This window comes from Mirounga angustirostris, unplaced genomic scaffold (assembly GCF_029215605.1).
Source record: "Mirounga angustirostris isolate CCGP_5_RB_7025 unplaced genomic scaffold, mMirAng1.0.hap1 SCAF_8, whole genome shotgun sequence".
NCBI lineage: Eukaryota > Metazoa > Chordata > Mammalia > Carnivora > Phocidae > Mirounga > Mirounga angustirostris.
In genome coordinates, this window is record NW_026991716.1 from 124,717,151 (window position 1) to 124,731,160 (window position 14,010).

At 37.0% G+C, this 14,010-nt stretch overlaps 1 protein-coding gene across 11 annotated transcripts in view; it reads left to right on the forward strand.

Annotated features, from left to right (window-relative positions):
• Positions 1 to 14,010, forward strand: part of UTRN (utrophin) — a 496,097-nt gene that overhangs the window by 121,733 nt on the left and 360,354 nt on the right. For all 11 annotated transcript variants that reach the window (XM_054505586.2, XM_054505588.2, XM_054505587.2 and 8 more), the window contains 8 exons: positions 285 to 445; positions 4,849 to 5,052; positions 5,987 to 6,168; positions 6,895 to 7,045; positions 8,185 to 8,304; positions 9,903 to 10,004; positions 12,979 to 13,086; positions 13,368 to 13,547. In XM_054505586.2, coding sequence (XP_054361561.2) covers positions 285 to 445; positions 4,849 to 5,052; positions 5,987 to 6,168; positions 6,895 to 7,045; positions 8,185 to 8,304; positions 9,903 to 10,004; positions 12,979 to 13,086; positions 13,368 to 13,547 — 1,208 coding nt within the window. The remainder of the gene's footprint in view (positions 1 to 284; positions 446 to 4,848; positions 5,053 to 5,986; positions 6,169 to 6,894; positions 7,046 to 8,184; positions 8,305 to 9,902; positions 10,005 to 12,978; positions 13,087 to 13,367; positions 13,548 to 14,010) is intronic.

Below are 14,010 nucleotides of genomic sequence, written 5' to 3' on the forward strand. Positions count from 1 at the left end.
TATAAATAAAGTATGTGTCATCTTAAATGGTAGCTTATCTGAACATTTTGGGGAAGCTTTTAGGGAAGATTTTTAAGAAATAGGTTACTGAACAAAATAAATAATCTTCTTTTGTCTCATCTCTTATTATATGAACTAGAAATTTACTGAGCTCTGGTATTACAAAGATTATATACTAGTATTGTTTATGGGTACTAAGGGTAGTTATTTTATAGCTAATATTGAGCAGTTCACATATTTTGGACATCTAATTTAAGCTGCTTCTTATTTTCTTCCACTTTTAGATGTTGCTGTTCAGCTTCCTGACAAGAAATCCATAATTATGTATTTAACATCTCTCTTTGAAGTGCTTCCTCAGCAAGTCACTCTAGATGCCATCCGTGAAGTAGAGACACTCCCAAGGAAATATAAGAAAGAATGTGAAGAAGGAGAGATTAGTTTACAGGTACAGGTCAACTTTTATTAAAATGTTTCACTTGCCATATTTGTTTTCTATTAGGTACTAGATTAAAACACTTTCAGAGGATTCTTTTCTTGACTGAGAACATCTTGGGTTCTCAGCTTACGTAGGCATAAGAAATTCAGTTTATCAATTAGCACGCTATCATATGTCACCTGCATGTAATGGAGAACCATAGCTCAACTGATTTTATTGAGAAGGAACATACATCATTTTACACAATAAGGGCTGGAGTTAGAGCCCAGGGCTGTGAGCATGCTGCTGCACGATAGGCTTAAGAACCTACATTTTCCCATCGTCTATTCATTTTATCTTTGTTGTCATGTGCTGAAGATGGTTTTCCCATATCAGCCTAGTTTGTTCTAAGTACTAATCTTTGTTTCTTTTTTTTTGCCACTGAAAAAAAAGTTTTTAATCATTATATTCTCACAAGGGCTATCAAAATATAAGCTTTATTTCCCCTTTCATTTAGGAGGAGTAATTGACAATAGGCTATTAGGTGAGTTTTTCATTTAAGGGCTTCCAGTGGTTTTATTCACCAGGATATAAATGTATATTTTGGGGGAGATATTTTTTCTTCCTGAATTATCCTATCTTGAATCAATCTGTATTTTCTTATTCTGCTTTAGTCTAACCAGTTCTCTTAATTCATAAAATGAGAGAATCTTAACAGTTGGAGGAGACCTTTTCAAAAGTCATTTGGTCCAACATGTTAGCCAACTCAGCAACCAAGGGATATACATGGATTTCAAAATGATAAGAAATACATTTTAGAGAGGCAGAAGGCATGGGCTTGGAAGTTCAAAGTTCATTCCTGTTACTATTTGTTTCGAGTTGCTTACTTACCTTTTCAACCACAGTTTTATCTGAAAAATCTGGATAAAACCACCCACTTAAAAAAGCACCCACAGTGATATTGATAGACATTCAATATGCAGCAGCTACCATCACTGTAACTTTTCCTTCTAAATTTGTTTTGGCATTGCCATTTATCTTCATCCAAGAAGTTCCTTTTTAAAAAAATGTTAGTTAATTCTCATATAATGCCAATGGTCTTGAGTTGGCATAACACTGGTTTTTCACTCTCCAGGGCTCGAGAACTTACTTATTCTTTCAGATTTTCTTTGGGTAGTAGGTACCAATCCTTTTATATTCTCCATTTCAAAAATAGCATGATTTACAGAAAAAGAAAATAACTTATTGAAGGAAAGAGGGCAAGAGATGGGCCAGATTCTGAACCCAGGGCTCTTTAGTAGTTTTGAAAATCAAGTGATATTTAGGAAAAGCCCTAATGTTTTATAACTGACTGAAAAGAATGCTGAGAAGCATTTATTTCGAGTAGCATAGCTATCCTTCATTAACGATTCCCTGCTAATTGGCTCAGATAATCTTCTGAGGTTGCCTTTCGGTTTTAAAATCCTTTCTTTATTGGATCGGGTTCCTTTTGTTACAAAGATGGTATATTTTACTTCGTACAGTTAAAGCCATTCTTTAAAAGGAAAGACATTTCAGTTGCCTTTCATGATGTACAGATAAAATAATCATTTCTGGTTTAGTGCTCAGGATTCCATGATAAGGATTAGAGAAGCCATTTGCTGTTTGCTTAAGAGCAAGTGTATTAACATTAACCTCTTCATTTTCATGCTTTCATTAGTGCCATAGAGGCTGAATTAAGTTAACTGAAGAAATAAAATGTGGTCAAGTTTTAATCATCTACTCTTTGACAGAGTTTGCCACTCTCTACTTTCCAGTGAACACTGATAGCCAGCCTTCCTCTCTTGTTCTTCCTATAAACATATGCTGTAGAGTATTAGGTGGTCAGCAAATAATTCTTGCATTTCTCTGTAAATCAAACTTTCAGTTGAAAGTCTCCTCTCATGTTTCAGTTAATACCTTCTGAACATTTGCAGCTAAATAATGCCTTCCACTTCACCCCTCATGGATCGTAGGGCCCATCTAAGTGACTGTTGGCTGGTCACTCACTGTCCTTGTGCTCAGATATCCTCATTGTAGTCTAGAGGTTTGGTACTAAATGATATTCAGGGTTATTTTGTCTCCATAGTTTCAGGAGTTTAGGTCCAGAACTTACCTCATTTTCCCTTCTCTGTCTTTGGCACCATCTGTGTCTTAATTATCCAGTGTTTCATCTGCATGCTCCCTGATTCATTTTTTTAACTCCTGCATATGGTTTACTGGGTCTCTTTGATTCTTCCACCAAAATGTTTTTGGTGTGTGTTTTCTTTCTGTTGCAGGCTTCATGCTAATTAAAGGCCTCATCTTCTCTTTTAATTTACAAGGCCCAGACTACCTCTGCAGTTCATTTCAGGCCGCTGCACTGTAGCCATGGTGGACATTGTCTTCTCTTTCCCCAAGACTTTGTTCATGTGCCTTCCTGTCTATGAAATGCTCCTCCACCTACTATTTGCATGGCAGGCTTCCTGTCTTTTCTGTTTTTTTTTTTTTTTTTAATATCTTTTTTTTTTTTTTAAAGATTTTATTTATTTATTTGACAGAGACAGAGATAGCGAGAGCAGGAACACCAGCAGCGGGAGTGGGAGAGGGAGAAGCAGGCTTCACCTCAAGGAGGGAGCCCGATGTGGGACTCGATCCCAGGACCCTGGGATCATGACCTGAGCCGAAGGCAGACGCTTAACGACTGAGCCACCCAGGCGCCCCTGTCTTTTCTGTTTTAATGGGACTTTTTCAGAGAAGTCTTCCCTGAAATCCCCATATACACAACACACACACACACACACACACACACACACTGTTTCTTGCTGTCACAGTATTTTTGTAAACTGTGTTAAGAATTTTAAATTGTTCCTTAAGAGCATTGGAAAAGCAATGAAAGATTTTCAGCAGGGAAGTTTTGTGATGTGATTCTGTTTTCCAAAGATCCTTCTGCTCCTCTGTGACAAGTGGATTGTGGAGGTGGGAGTGTGGGTGACAGTGGTTAGCAGGTAGTTGTAGCTCTGAGGACAGACATCATTTTTTTGTGGAGTTGGAAGGGTCTGGATGGATTTGAGGTAGATGTTGAAGGTACAGATTGCTTATGCATTAAATGTGGGAAGTGAAAGAGAGAGAAACCAGGGTGGGCTCCCTAGTTTTTAGCTGGAGGAATTTAGTGCCATTCCAATGGGAATGGAGGAGACCACCGAGACAAGGTATACAGAAAAGAAAAAGGGGCCTGGAACTTAATTTTGAGGAGAGGCATTACTTAGAGGTTGACAAATATTATTTAACCAGGAGAAAGCAGGGAAAGGAGAGCCTGAAGACAGTGGGGAGTGCTCAGCCACGTGGAAGAAACATAGGGTGATGATCAGATCTCTGGGTTTGCTTGGAACAGTTCTGGTTTATGTGTGTTGTCCTGGCACCATTATTATAAAAAATGTTCTAGTTTGTTGGTTAATTACACGGTCACTACAAAGATGATGCTAAAAAGTGAATCTGTCAATGGAAAGGTTATTGGCGACATTGGCTAAAAACCTTTTGAGGTGAGTAGTGAGGACCAAAACCAAACTGGAGTGAAAGGGAATGTTATCGAACTATAGATGCTAAATACATAAGCATTTCATATATTGTTCTCTATACATTTTTGTACATTTGAAACACATATGAATTGATGGATGAGGGGTAATAAAGTGGAGACAGGCTGCACACAAATTTTAAAGAAGTTTTGTTCCGAACAGGAGCCCATGAGTGAGAGAGATAGTTGATTTGGTTATAAGATTTTAAAGTATATGAGAAAATACTCCATTGCTTAGAAAGAGCTTGAGATAATTTTATTGCACAGGTCCTTAAAAAAAGGCCAGCAAGTAAACTTGAGGGCAGTTGCCTCAAAAAATACCATCGATATACCAGCCTGGATGTGTGGCTGTGTTTCAGTGTCGAAAATGCAATGCAAAATGCAATTTAGTAAAACTGGGGGTCAAAGCAGAGTTCCAATCTCTGTCTGTTTTTCTTTAAATTATATACATCCTTCAAGGCCCACTGTGTTCCAGATTTGCTATAAAACTTTCCTGTTTTAGCCCTTAGTGAACTCAAATAGCATCCCTTGTTGGATCCATGGAATTTATAACTTTGCTAATAGCCATTTTATTTTTGTTCAGAAGTGATTCATGTGGGTTATTTATCTCTCCAACTATATTAGAATTTGCATGAGTACAGAATCCATGAGTGCATTCCACTTTTGGACTCTTTGCCTTCCTAGCACACTTAATAAGTGCCTCCTGCCTAGTTCATGGCATTGTGCTGCACCCAGCTCCTGAGAAGTGGATGAATGCCTAAGCCATGGTGGAACCTTAAGGTTCTCGATACAGTGTGTCTTTGTTGAGCACTGTCTTGTTTTCACGATGCTCGTGGGTGTTTTCTTGGGTTTGTTTTTCTAGAGCTCAGTGCTGGAGGAGGAGCATGAGAGCCCTGGAGCAGAAACCCCCAGCACTGTCGCCGAGGTTGACATGGATCTGGACAGCTACCAGATAGCTCTGGAGGAAGTGCTGACCTGGTTGCTTTCCGCCGAGGACACTTTCCAGGAGCAGGAGGACATTGCCGATGATGTGGAAGAAGTCAAAGACCAGTTTGCTACCCATGAAGTAAATAATGTGTAGCTGATGAGCAGGCGACATCCACCATGGTGTCATGGTGCCTTAATCATGGGCTCTGCCCCGATGTGTGTTGTTTATTCACTTCTCCGCAGAAAGGTCATGGCATATTTTAGGACTTGTGATATTTAAATAGGACTTTGTTATAAAATTGGTGTGGGTCATTAATTGTGCAGTGGAATTAGATAGCAGATTTTGATCTTATCATGACTTGTGTATTCTGTGGAGCCACTGACAAAAATTAATGGGTAGTACTGTTTGTTTCTGAAGTTATGGTTATATTGTTATAATTAAAACACAGCATGGCTAATCAATACACCAGATCTTTAGGTTTTGAGTACTCCCTAGAAAGTGACTATTTTCATTTATTGGATAATTAAGCAAATGTTATATCCGGTGTTCCTATGTAATTTTATATAATGAAAATTTCCTATTGTTTTGAGAATATATATATTTCCTAGTGTAATGATTTGATTATATCGAGATTTCCTTTGATTAAGTAGTTTTTTTTTTTTTTTTTGGTGTGTTGCTATATTAATTGACAGGTTTTATTTGCTATTTTGATTTGAAAATAATAGAAATGGTAATATTCCTTAAGCAGTTCCTCTTGGGTGAGCATGGTGTTTTATTTACTCTATTTTCTCATAATTCCATGTTCACAATCAGTAGCATAATCAGCATTTATTTAAAAATAGCTGTTACTATCAGATGTAACATTGCCCTCTTTGATCTGTTCCCCTTTTTACTTAGGCCAGCTGCTTAGTTCCTATATTCAGCACTTAAGCAATTGGATCAAAGTCTACTTTATTTATACTCTACATGGCTACTTTTTTCTGCAGCACTGATATTAGGCATTAACAATTTAATAAGATTTTCTTTTTTCTTCAATGAGCAGCTCACAAATCAAAATGATGTACCTTTCTAGGCTTTTATGATGGAGCTGACAGCACACCAGAGCAGTGTGGGGAGTGTCCTACAGGCAGGAAACCAGCTGATAACACAAGGAACTCTGTCAGATGAAGAGGAGTTTGAGATTCAGGAACAAATGACCCTGCTAAACGCTAGATGGGAGGCACTTAGGGTGGATAGTATGGACAGACAGTCCCGGTGAGTGGAAGCAAACAAATTAACCCTTTATTCCACCGACTGTGTTGCCCAGTTTAGCTCAGTTAAAGCCTGCATGTCTGTGAAGACAAGATAATTTCAGAACTTGCCTTGTAAAGTTTGCACTTTTCTTTTTGTAATATTGTTGGAATTTTGTGTGATCTTTGTTTCCTCTTTGATATGTTAACCGAATGAGAAGGTAAAGGTTGGAAGACAGAAATTAGCAAAACAGGAGAAGACATTTCTTATGGACAGTTATCTCTTCACAGTATTAAAATTGGCTAACCATGAACTCTATCTGAAGACAGGACTATGTAGTATTTATCTAGAATTCCATTTTGTAACATTTTTTTAGAGCAGTTTTTTTTTTTTCCCCATGGTTCATTTTATTTCATGTATTGTGTATTAAGGAGCAAGCTGCATTCCATTGCAATTTCCACCTATTTAATAAGCAGGAATTCCGGATTGAAGAAACAATGATTTGGATATGAATAGAGGGGGCTGTGATTTGCATCCTTTGACTCCATTTAATTGACTCCATTTAGGAAGAAAGTAAAAGTTTTTTTTTTTTTTTTTTTTTTGCTTGTTTCTGTATTTAAAGATGAATGGTACTTTGAATGGTTAGACAAGACTGCATTCCCTTGCCCCATTTCTTTGGTGCCTGGAGCATGGGTTTGCCTTTGCAAAGGGAAAAAGCAGTGGGGCTGACGTGTGTTTACCCCCGGACAGGCTGCACGATGTGTTGATGGAACTGCAAAAGAGACAGTTGCAGCAGCTCTCCACCTGGTTAACGCTCACAGAGGAACGCATCCAAAAGATGGAAACTCGCCCCCTGGATGACGATTTAAAATCCTTACAAAAGCTGCTAGAAGATCATAAAGTAAATCTGGCTCATATTTCTTGTATACCTTATCAAATATGAAAAGGCAGCACTCAGCCTTCTCAGGGGCTGATGGCTTCTGTCATTCATGCAGAGAGGGGACACTTCTTCAGTGTTCTCTTTTCTTAGGTGTCTGATAGGGTGGAGTTCCTGGGGGTGTGGCTTTTCTAAGCCCTGTGTGATAGTGCAGGTGAAATTTTACATAAGTACGTGTAGTTTTCTTATGAAAGTACTTAGTGTTCATAAGGCTCTCATGGGTTTTTGTTTTGGACCCATAAGTGGCTAAGGACCCTAGTGTATTGGCATTAATAAAGGGTGTGGGGAAAGAGGCAAACCCTCAGATTTATCTATACCTAATCTTTAATGAAAGCTATGTTTCTTCTGTGATAGAGGAGAGTATCAGGCACTAGACGAGGAATCGAAATTTGGTAGACAGTATAATTTGGCCACAAATTTAGAAGATAACTTTTCATAGTCAAGGAAAGGAAGAGTAAAATAGCCTCTCTGCAAATTGTTTGAAGAATTTTATTTTTCAGTGGAATATCTAGATAACTGATAAATAAAATCTTAGGGATACATTAAACACAGCTCAAGAGGCATTTAACAACACTGTTGGTAGCATTTAAATAAATTATCTATATACAAAAATCTTATGGCCTATCATGCTCTTCCCATGGAAGAGGGGGGAACGGGAGGTGTCCGTATATCCTGCATTGCTTTCCTGGGCAGCTAATCTGAATGGCTTCTGACTTTCAAATACCATCCTACTTACCTCTCACCTTACGTTATGCTTCACTAAAATGATCTGACTCTGTATATTTTTTTTGTCTTACAAAGTCTATGTTCTTATCTTAATTTCTATTATATTCACTCAAGCCATCTATTCCACTTTTTTTTTTTTTTTTTTGCCAGCACTTGTAAATAAGGGTGATGATATTTTCAACCTGCTTTGGTTCATAATGAAATGTAAAAACGTATAAGGGGCTTGTTTCATTAGTAGAACACTTAGGGTAATGTTGGGAAATTTAAACACGATGCCTCATTAAGTGTCCTTAATTACTATTGACAGCTGAGTGGATTTTAAATAGGCAAATGTGAAAAGAGTAGAAATAACGGCGTTATCTTCATTTTTTTCCTAGTGTTTGCAAAATGATCTTGAGGCTGAACAGGTGAAGGTAAATTCACTAACGCACATGGTGGTGATTGTTGATGAAAACAGTGGTGAGAGCACCGCTGCTCTTCTCGAAGATCAGTTACAGGTATGGACCCTGGAGATGGGCTACTTGCAAGGACCCTGTGGTCGGAAACCCTGATTTGGCACCCCTGTTGTTCAGGTCCTGTCTCGCTGTTCATTTAGAGGAGTACTCTAATCTTTAGTCTGGACTTCCTAGTTGGGGTCCCCCAGCTTGTGGGTTTACAGGAATACCTTGGTATCTTTCCTTTCCTGCTGCCTTGGGGGTGGAGGGTAGATGGGCAGGGCTGCTTGTGGTCCCCAGCTTCCTCGTGCAAAATGGAAACAGCTTGAGGACTTTGTTAAAATATAGATAACTGGACTCCACACAAACTTGAATCCCCGGGAGTGGGGCCAGTGGATCTGCACATATGTGCATATCGAAGTTTGAGAATTTCAGCTATGTAGGGTTAAATATCCCTGCCTCTTTGGTAGATCAGTGGGTGAATTTCAGCAACAGTTTTGGGAACCCCAACAAATAGCTGCTTTTTGCACAAAGGCTATAGTGTATCTTTACAAGTCTTTAATAAGATTTATTGGTATTTTGTTTGAACAGTATTTGGATTACTGGATATGATGTCGCCAAATGATTTTCAGTCACTTTTAGACTATAATCTTATCATTTGAAATTCTTTTTCTTTTATAACATTTAAAGTTGGCCAGTGGTTCTGAGACTTTTCGGTGGAGTAGTACTTAGTTATTACAGTAACCTGAGAGGTAGGCGTTCATGTCTTGCCTATTTAACAGTGAGGGGACTGAGATTCGGAAAGGTCATGTGATGCCACTGAGAGTTAAGTAGGCAATGAATTTTCATGCCAAGACTGGAGTCCTGTCTTTTGGCTCTAACTTCTCTACCCTTCACATTCTACAAAGCTTACTCTGGTATTAAATATTGAAGTCGTATAATATGAATTAAATAATTCCTTGCACATGTAAGTAATGTGGAAATTAAATGTAACATTTGTTAATCATTATTTATAAAATGGTAATAAAATAATTTGTTGGGAAAGTCATCATGAATAATGATTTTTAAACAACCAAATTTATTCATTTAGCATTGCTAATACTCCTAAGATTCTGTTCCTGATTTTTGTGTAATATAAACAGAACAAATCAATTAACCTTTTTTTTAATCTACAGAAACTCAAAACAGTTTTTATAAGGTTAATTTTTTTTTTCATAATTTTAGTATTCCACATGAAAATTTTGTTGGCATGTAAAAGGTGGCTAATTGATGCAATGAATTTTTTGAAAAGATAATTATAGCCTGAAAAATCTGAAGCACAAAAAGTAGATATGTATGCTGTGTTCTGAAGATATGTGTAAAAATGTCAAATTGTCTATAGAAACCACTGATACGGAAAGAGCAGGAATTTAGAGTCAAAAGTTAAAGATCAACTTCCTAGCTATGTAATATGAAACAGTTAAATTCTGTGGAAATTAGTTTTTCTCATCTATAAATTTATAGGATTCATCTGTATTATTTTAAAGCAATTTTTATTAAAAATATTTTTCATAAATTGCTACTCTGTAGTAAAGAGCAATGGATGTCATGAATTTCTTTAAGGATTATTGTAACTATCTTTTAAGCTTCTATTGACAAAGGATGGTTTCTTCCTTTACTAGAAACTTGGTGAACGCTGGACAGCAGTGTGCCGTTGGACTGAGGAACGTTGGAATAGGTTACAAGAAATCAATATATTGTGGCAGGAATTATTGGAAGAACAGGTATGAAACTGTTATCCATAATGGGCAAGACAGATGGTGAAAAGTAACCTATCTTTAATGTTGGCATTATGATAAACTTGTCTTGTTTACTTTCCTTTGAAAGGAATATACACAATGTTTATTATTTTCAAAATCAGATTTCTATGCATTTTATAACTAACTGATCAAGTAGCTTATTCATTGAAATCGCGTTATATGGCTTCATTGTAGTAACACTTAATTTGATGTGTTCATTATTTAGAATGTTAGTATTTAGACATTCTACTTTCATGATTATGTTTTTTATTGTATTTGTGTTGGGTATTGTGTTTGAACTTGTATCAACATAGTAGTGCCTAGTAAATAATGCATAAATTAATCCACTCAATGCTTTGTGAATTTTAAATCACAATTTTTCTTGATTTTTAACCAGAATAACTGCTGAAATTAACAAGAAAATATTATTTAGCAACACCATTAATTTAATACTGGATCAGTACTGTATTTTTTCCAATAAGGATTACTATGGCAAATGAACTTTTGGCACAAAGCTGCCACTTAAAGTTTTCAGTCAGAAGGGTGGCCCTTTGCCTACCCTCCATCCTTCCAGAAGAGCAACCATCAAAACAGAATACAAATAAGCAAAACTTTTCTCCCAAAGTGTCAGACATTTGTGGTTTTAGAAAATAGGCAGATACTTTATTCCCACATTTCAGTGTCCATTTAGATTCTTTTAAATGCATTTCCATCCACAAAAAGCGACTATATTCTTTTCAAGGGATAAAAACAAGTGTATGATGTTTTGTGGTTTACTAAATATGGTGGCAGAGAGAACATCTTAAAAAGTAGGTTGCAAAATTTGTCCCAGTAGAAATTATTAATCACTACCTCTTGCCCCCAGTCTTTGGCCAGAATTTTCTTATTAAGAATCCTTTGATGGATCTTATTCTGACTTCTGAAATATTTACATTTCACTTTATAAATGTTTATATTTACTTGGACCCTTGTATTCAGGCCAAAGAGTCACAGAGAATAATTAACTTTTACTTCAGTAATGACAGTAGGAGACATTGATTGCTAGAGAAAACCATCGTGTTACTCTTCTACTAAGTAAAATAATTTAAAATTCAGAAATACTTTCAATTTGGTAATTAAAAAATATTTTAAAAATAGGGACTGACTAGTATTTTGGCCACTTGTATTACTTTCGATTTAAGACTAATCTTTGAGTGGATTTCTGCTAGTGTTAGGGATGGAAGAATCTTGTTAAGATGTAGAATTGGAACCAGTGTTGGTACTTAATATACAGATAATTTGCTTTTGCATGGAACGAGACTAAATAAACTGAATCTGAATGAAAAAATCTTTCAAGAGTCTATCTAATCACTTGGTTGCGGAGGCTTTACGATAGTTAGAAATGGACTCTGAGAAATTAATTCCAAACTTACGCAGGATAGGCCTAGTGTAAGTGTGGCATGCAGGATATTCCATAAAGGACGCCAACCTCCCTTTCCAACTTTAATTTTCCCTCGGTCTTTCCATGTACCCAGGTTCAAACCCCGAATTCCCAGTTTGTAGCCCGTTCCTAGACTGTCAGTACCACGAGAACGGTGCTGGTTTTTTTTCACTATTCTGTTCCCAATGCACAGTACATTGTAGCTTCCTCATGGTTTGCGTGTTGTTTTATTTTCGTGTTTTTGAAAAAGTGAATGTATTCGGTTTGTTTTCTAGCCTCTCTGTTTTTGTTTAAGGTGTCGTATCTGCTATTGAATATCCTTTTACCAGTTTTTTCATTTCTGAGTTCTCCTCTTCCTCAAGGAACATGAAGTCATCTATAAACTACCTCTCCCTCCCCCACTGTTCTAAATCTGGAAGTCGTCTCTTCTTTGGAATTGCCATGACATTTAATGTGTGTGTGTGTGTGTCTGTGTGTGTATTTAATTCCCAAATTAAAATATAGTGCAGACACCATTATATAATATTTTCTATTACATAAATATATATTTTTATATATTATAAATATAAAATTATTATATATATATCTTTTGTGGTGTCTGCACTTTCTTTTATCATAGTTACTTATGTGCATATTTTACCACTTTTACTATATTGAGGACAGGATCCCTGTTTGCCATTTAATTTCTTAATGTTCATCTTTTTTTCTTTGGTGGGGGGAATATAGAGGCAAGGAATAATTGTTAAATAAACTGATAAATAAAACAGCTGGGAAAGAATTGATCCTACTGCTAACACAGAACCAAGATTTTCTCCTCCAACTATACAGAAAAGAGCTTCTGCAACAGATACTATATTTTGGGAAGAATTATCCAAATGCAGCCATGTGGTTTTCCACCCCTCTTTCAAGTTTATTTTTTTACATTACTAAACATCTTCTGCATGTTGGCTCATGAGGTTTAAATATTTTTATGTTGGCTTCGGACTATCCTTAAACTTTCCCTTCTAATCACAATTGCTGTTGAACCTGGAGCATTAGTGTGGTTTTCTTGAATGATGCTGTGGAAAAACCACTGGTTTGGGGTGTGGGTCTTTGATCTGATTCTCTCATTAACTAACCAAGTAATCTTGGACATATAATGCCTTATCTCTCTCTCCTGCCTAAAATGAGGGGCTGGGACAGGACAATTCCCAAGTTTCCCCCTGCCTCTAGATAGTTCTAATGTGATTCTTTTGGAGATTTGGACAGTTGTTGGATTTAGCCTTTTAGATCCACCTACCTTCCTGGGAATTAGGTTTAATTACCCAGGTGTGGGGCTAATGTCAGGTTGATCTGTTGCAAATCTGAGAAGGATAATGTCTTAAAGAAAGATGTATTTCTAGGCCATTCATGCCTCAAGCTTGAGTGTTTGAAGTCCTTGCTACCCTAGGTAAGAGTGAAGCCTCAACTAGCATAAAAGTTAGATATTTGGGTACTTGATTGTATTGAATTACCAAATGATTCTCCAAATATATTTCTCACTTTTGTTATTACTTGTAGTGCTTGTTGAAAGCTTGGCTAACTGAAAAAGAAGAGGCTTTAAATAAAGTCCAGACGAGCAACTTCAAAGACCAAAAGGAACTAAGTGTCAGCATTCGACGACTGGCTGTAAGTGGTGTCAGTGTGAACATCTGTCTTGTAAGCCTGTGATATTTTAGTGTTTTATATCATTGGCTAATGCAGTTTAGTGAATACAGATTATGACTCATTACCCAACGCTAGAATGCCGCCATCTAATGATCTAGAACCAGGAATCTAGGTTTTAGCATTAGTGACCTGCATAGCAAGTAAATTTCACTATAAAATGTATGTTTACATTTCCTGACTGGGGAGCAGGAATATAGAGTCCTTTTAAGAGGGAGTCATCTAATAAATATTTGAAATACTAGATCTTGAAGGAAGACATGGAAATGAAACGTCAAGCATTGGATCAGCTGAGTGAGATTGGCCAGGATGTGGGTCAATTACTTGATAATCCCAAGGCATCTAAGAAGATCAACAGTGACTCAGAGGAACTAACTCAGAGATGGGATTCTTTGGTTCAGAGACTAGAAGATTCCTCCAACCAGGTACCTTTTGCTTTGGATTGTATGTTGTGCCATGAAGTGGAAATTAAATGTTCAGGTTAGTTTTAGTTTTTATGAAATAAAAGAATAGTAGGTAAACTGTAAACTAAAAAGTAGGTTCCTTACACCTGGCTTACTATAAAATTGAGAAATTGACATGTAAAAAATCTTTACTTTTCTGAAGTAAATTTTAATGGATCTTCAAAAAACTTACTAATATCCAGGGACACCTGGGTGGCTCAGTCGTTAAGTGTCTGCCTTCAGCTCAGGTCGTGATCCCGGGGTCCTGGGATCAGAGTCAGGCTTCCTGCTCAGCGGGGAGCCTGCTTCTCCCTCTGCCTGCCACTTCCCCTGCTTGTGCTCACTCTCTCCCTCTCTCGCTGGCAAACAAACAAACAAACAAACAAACACACAAACAAATAAATAAATAAATAAAAATATTATGCTAGCCACGAGAAGCCAGTCC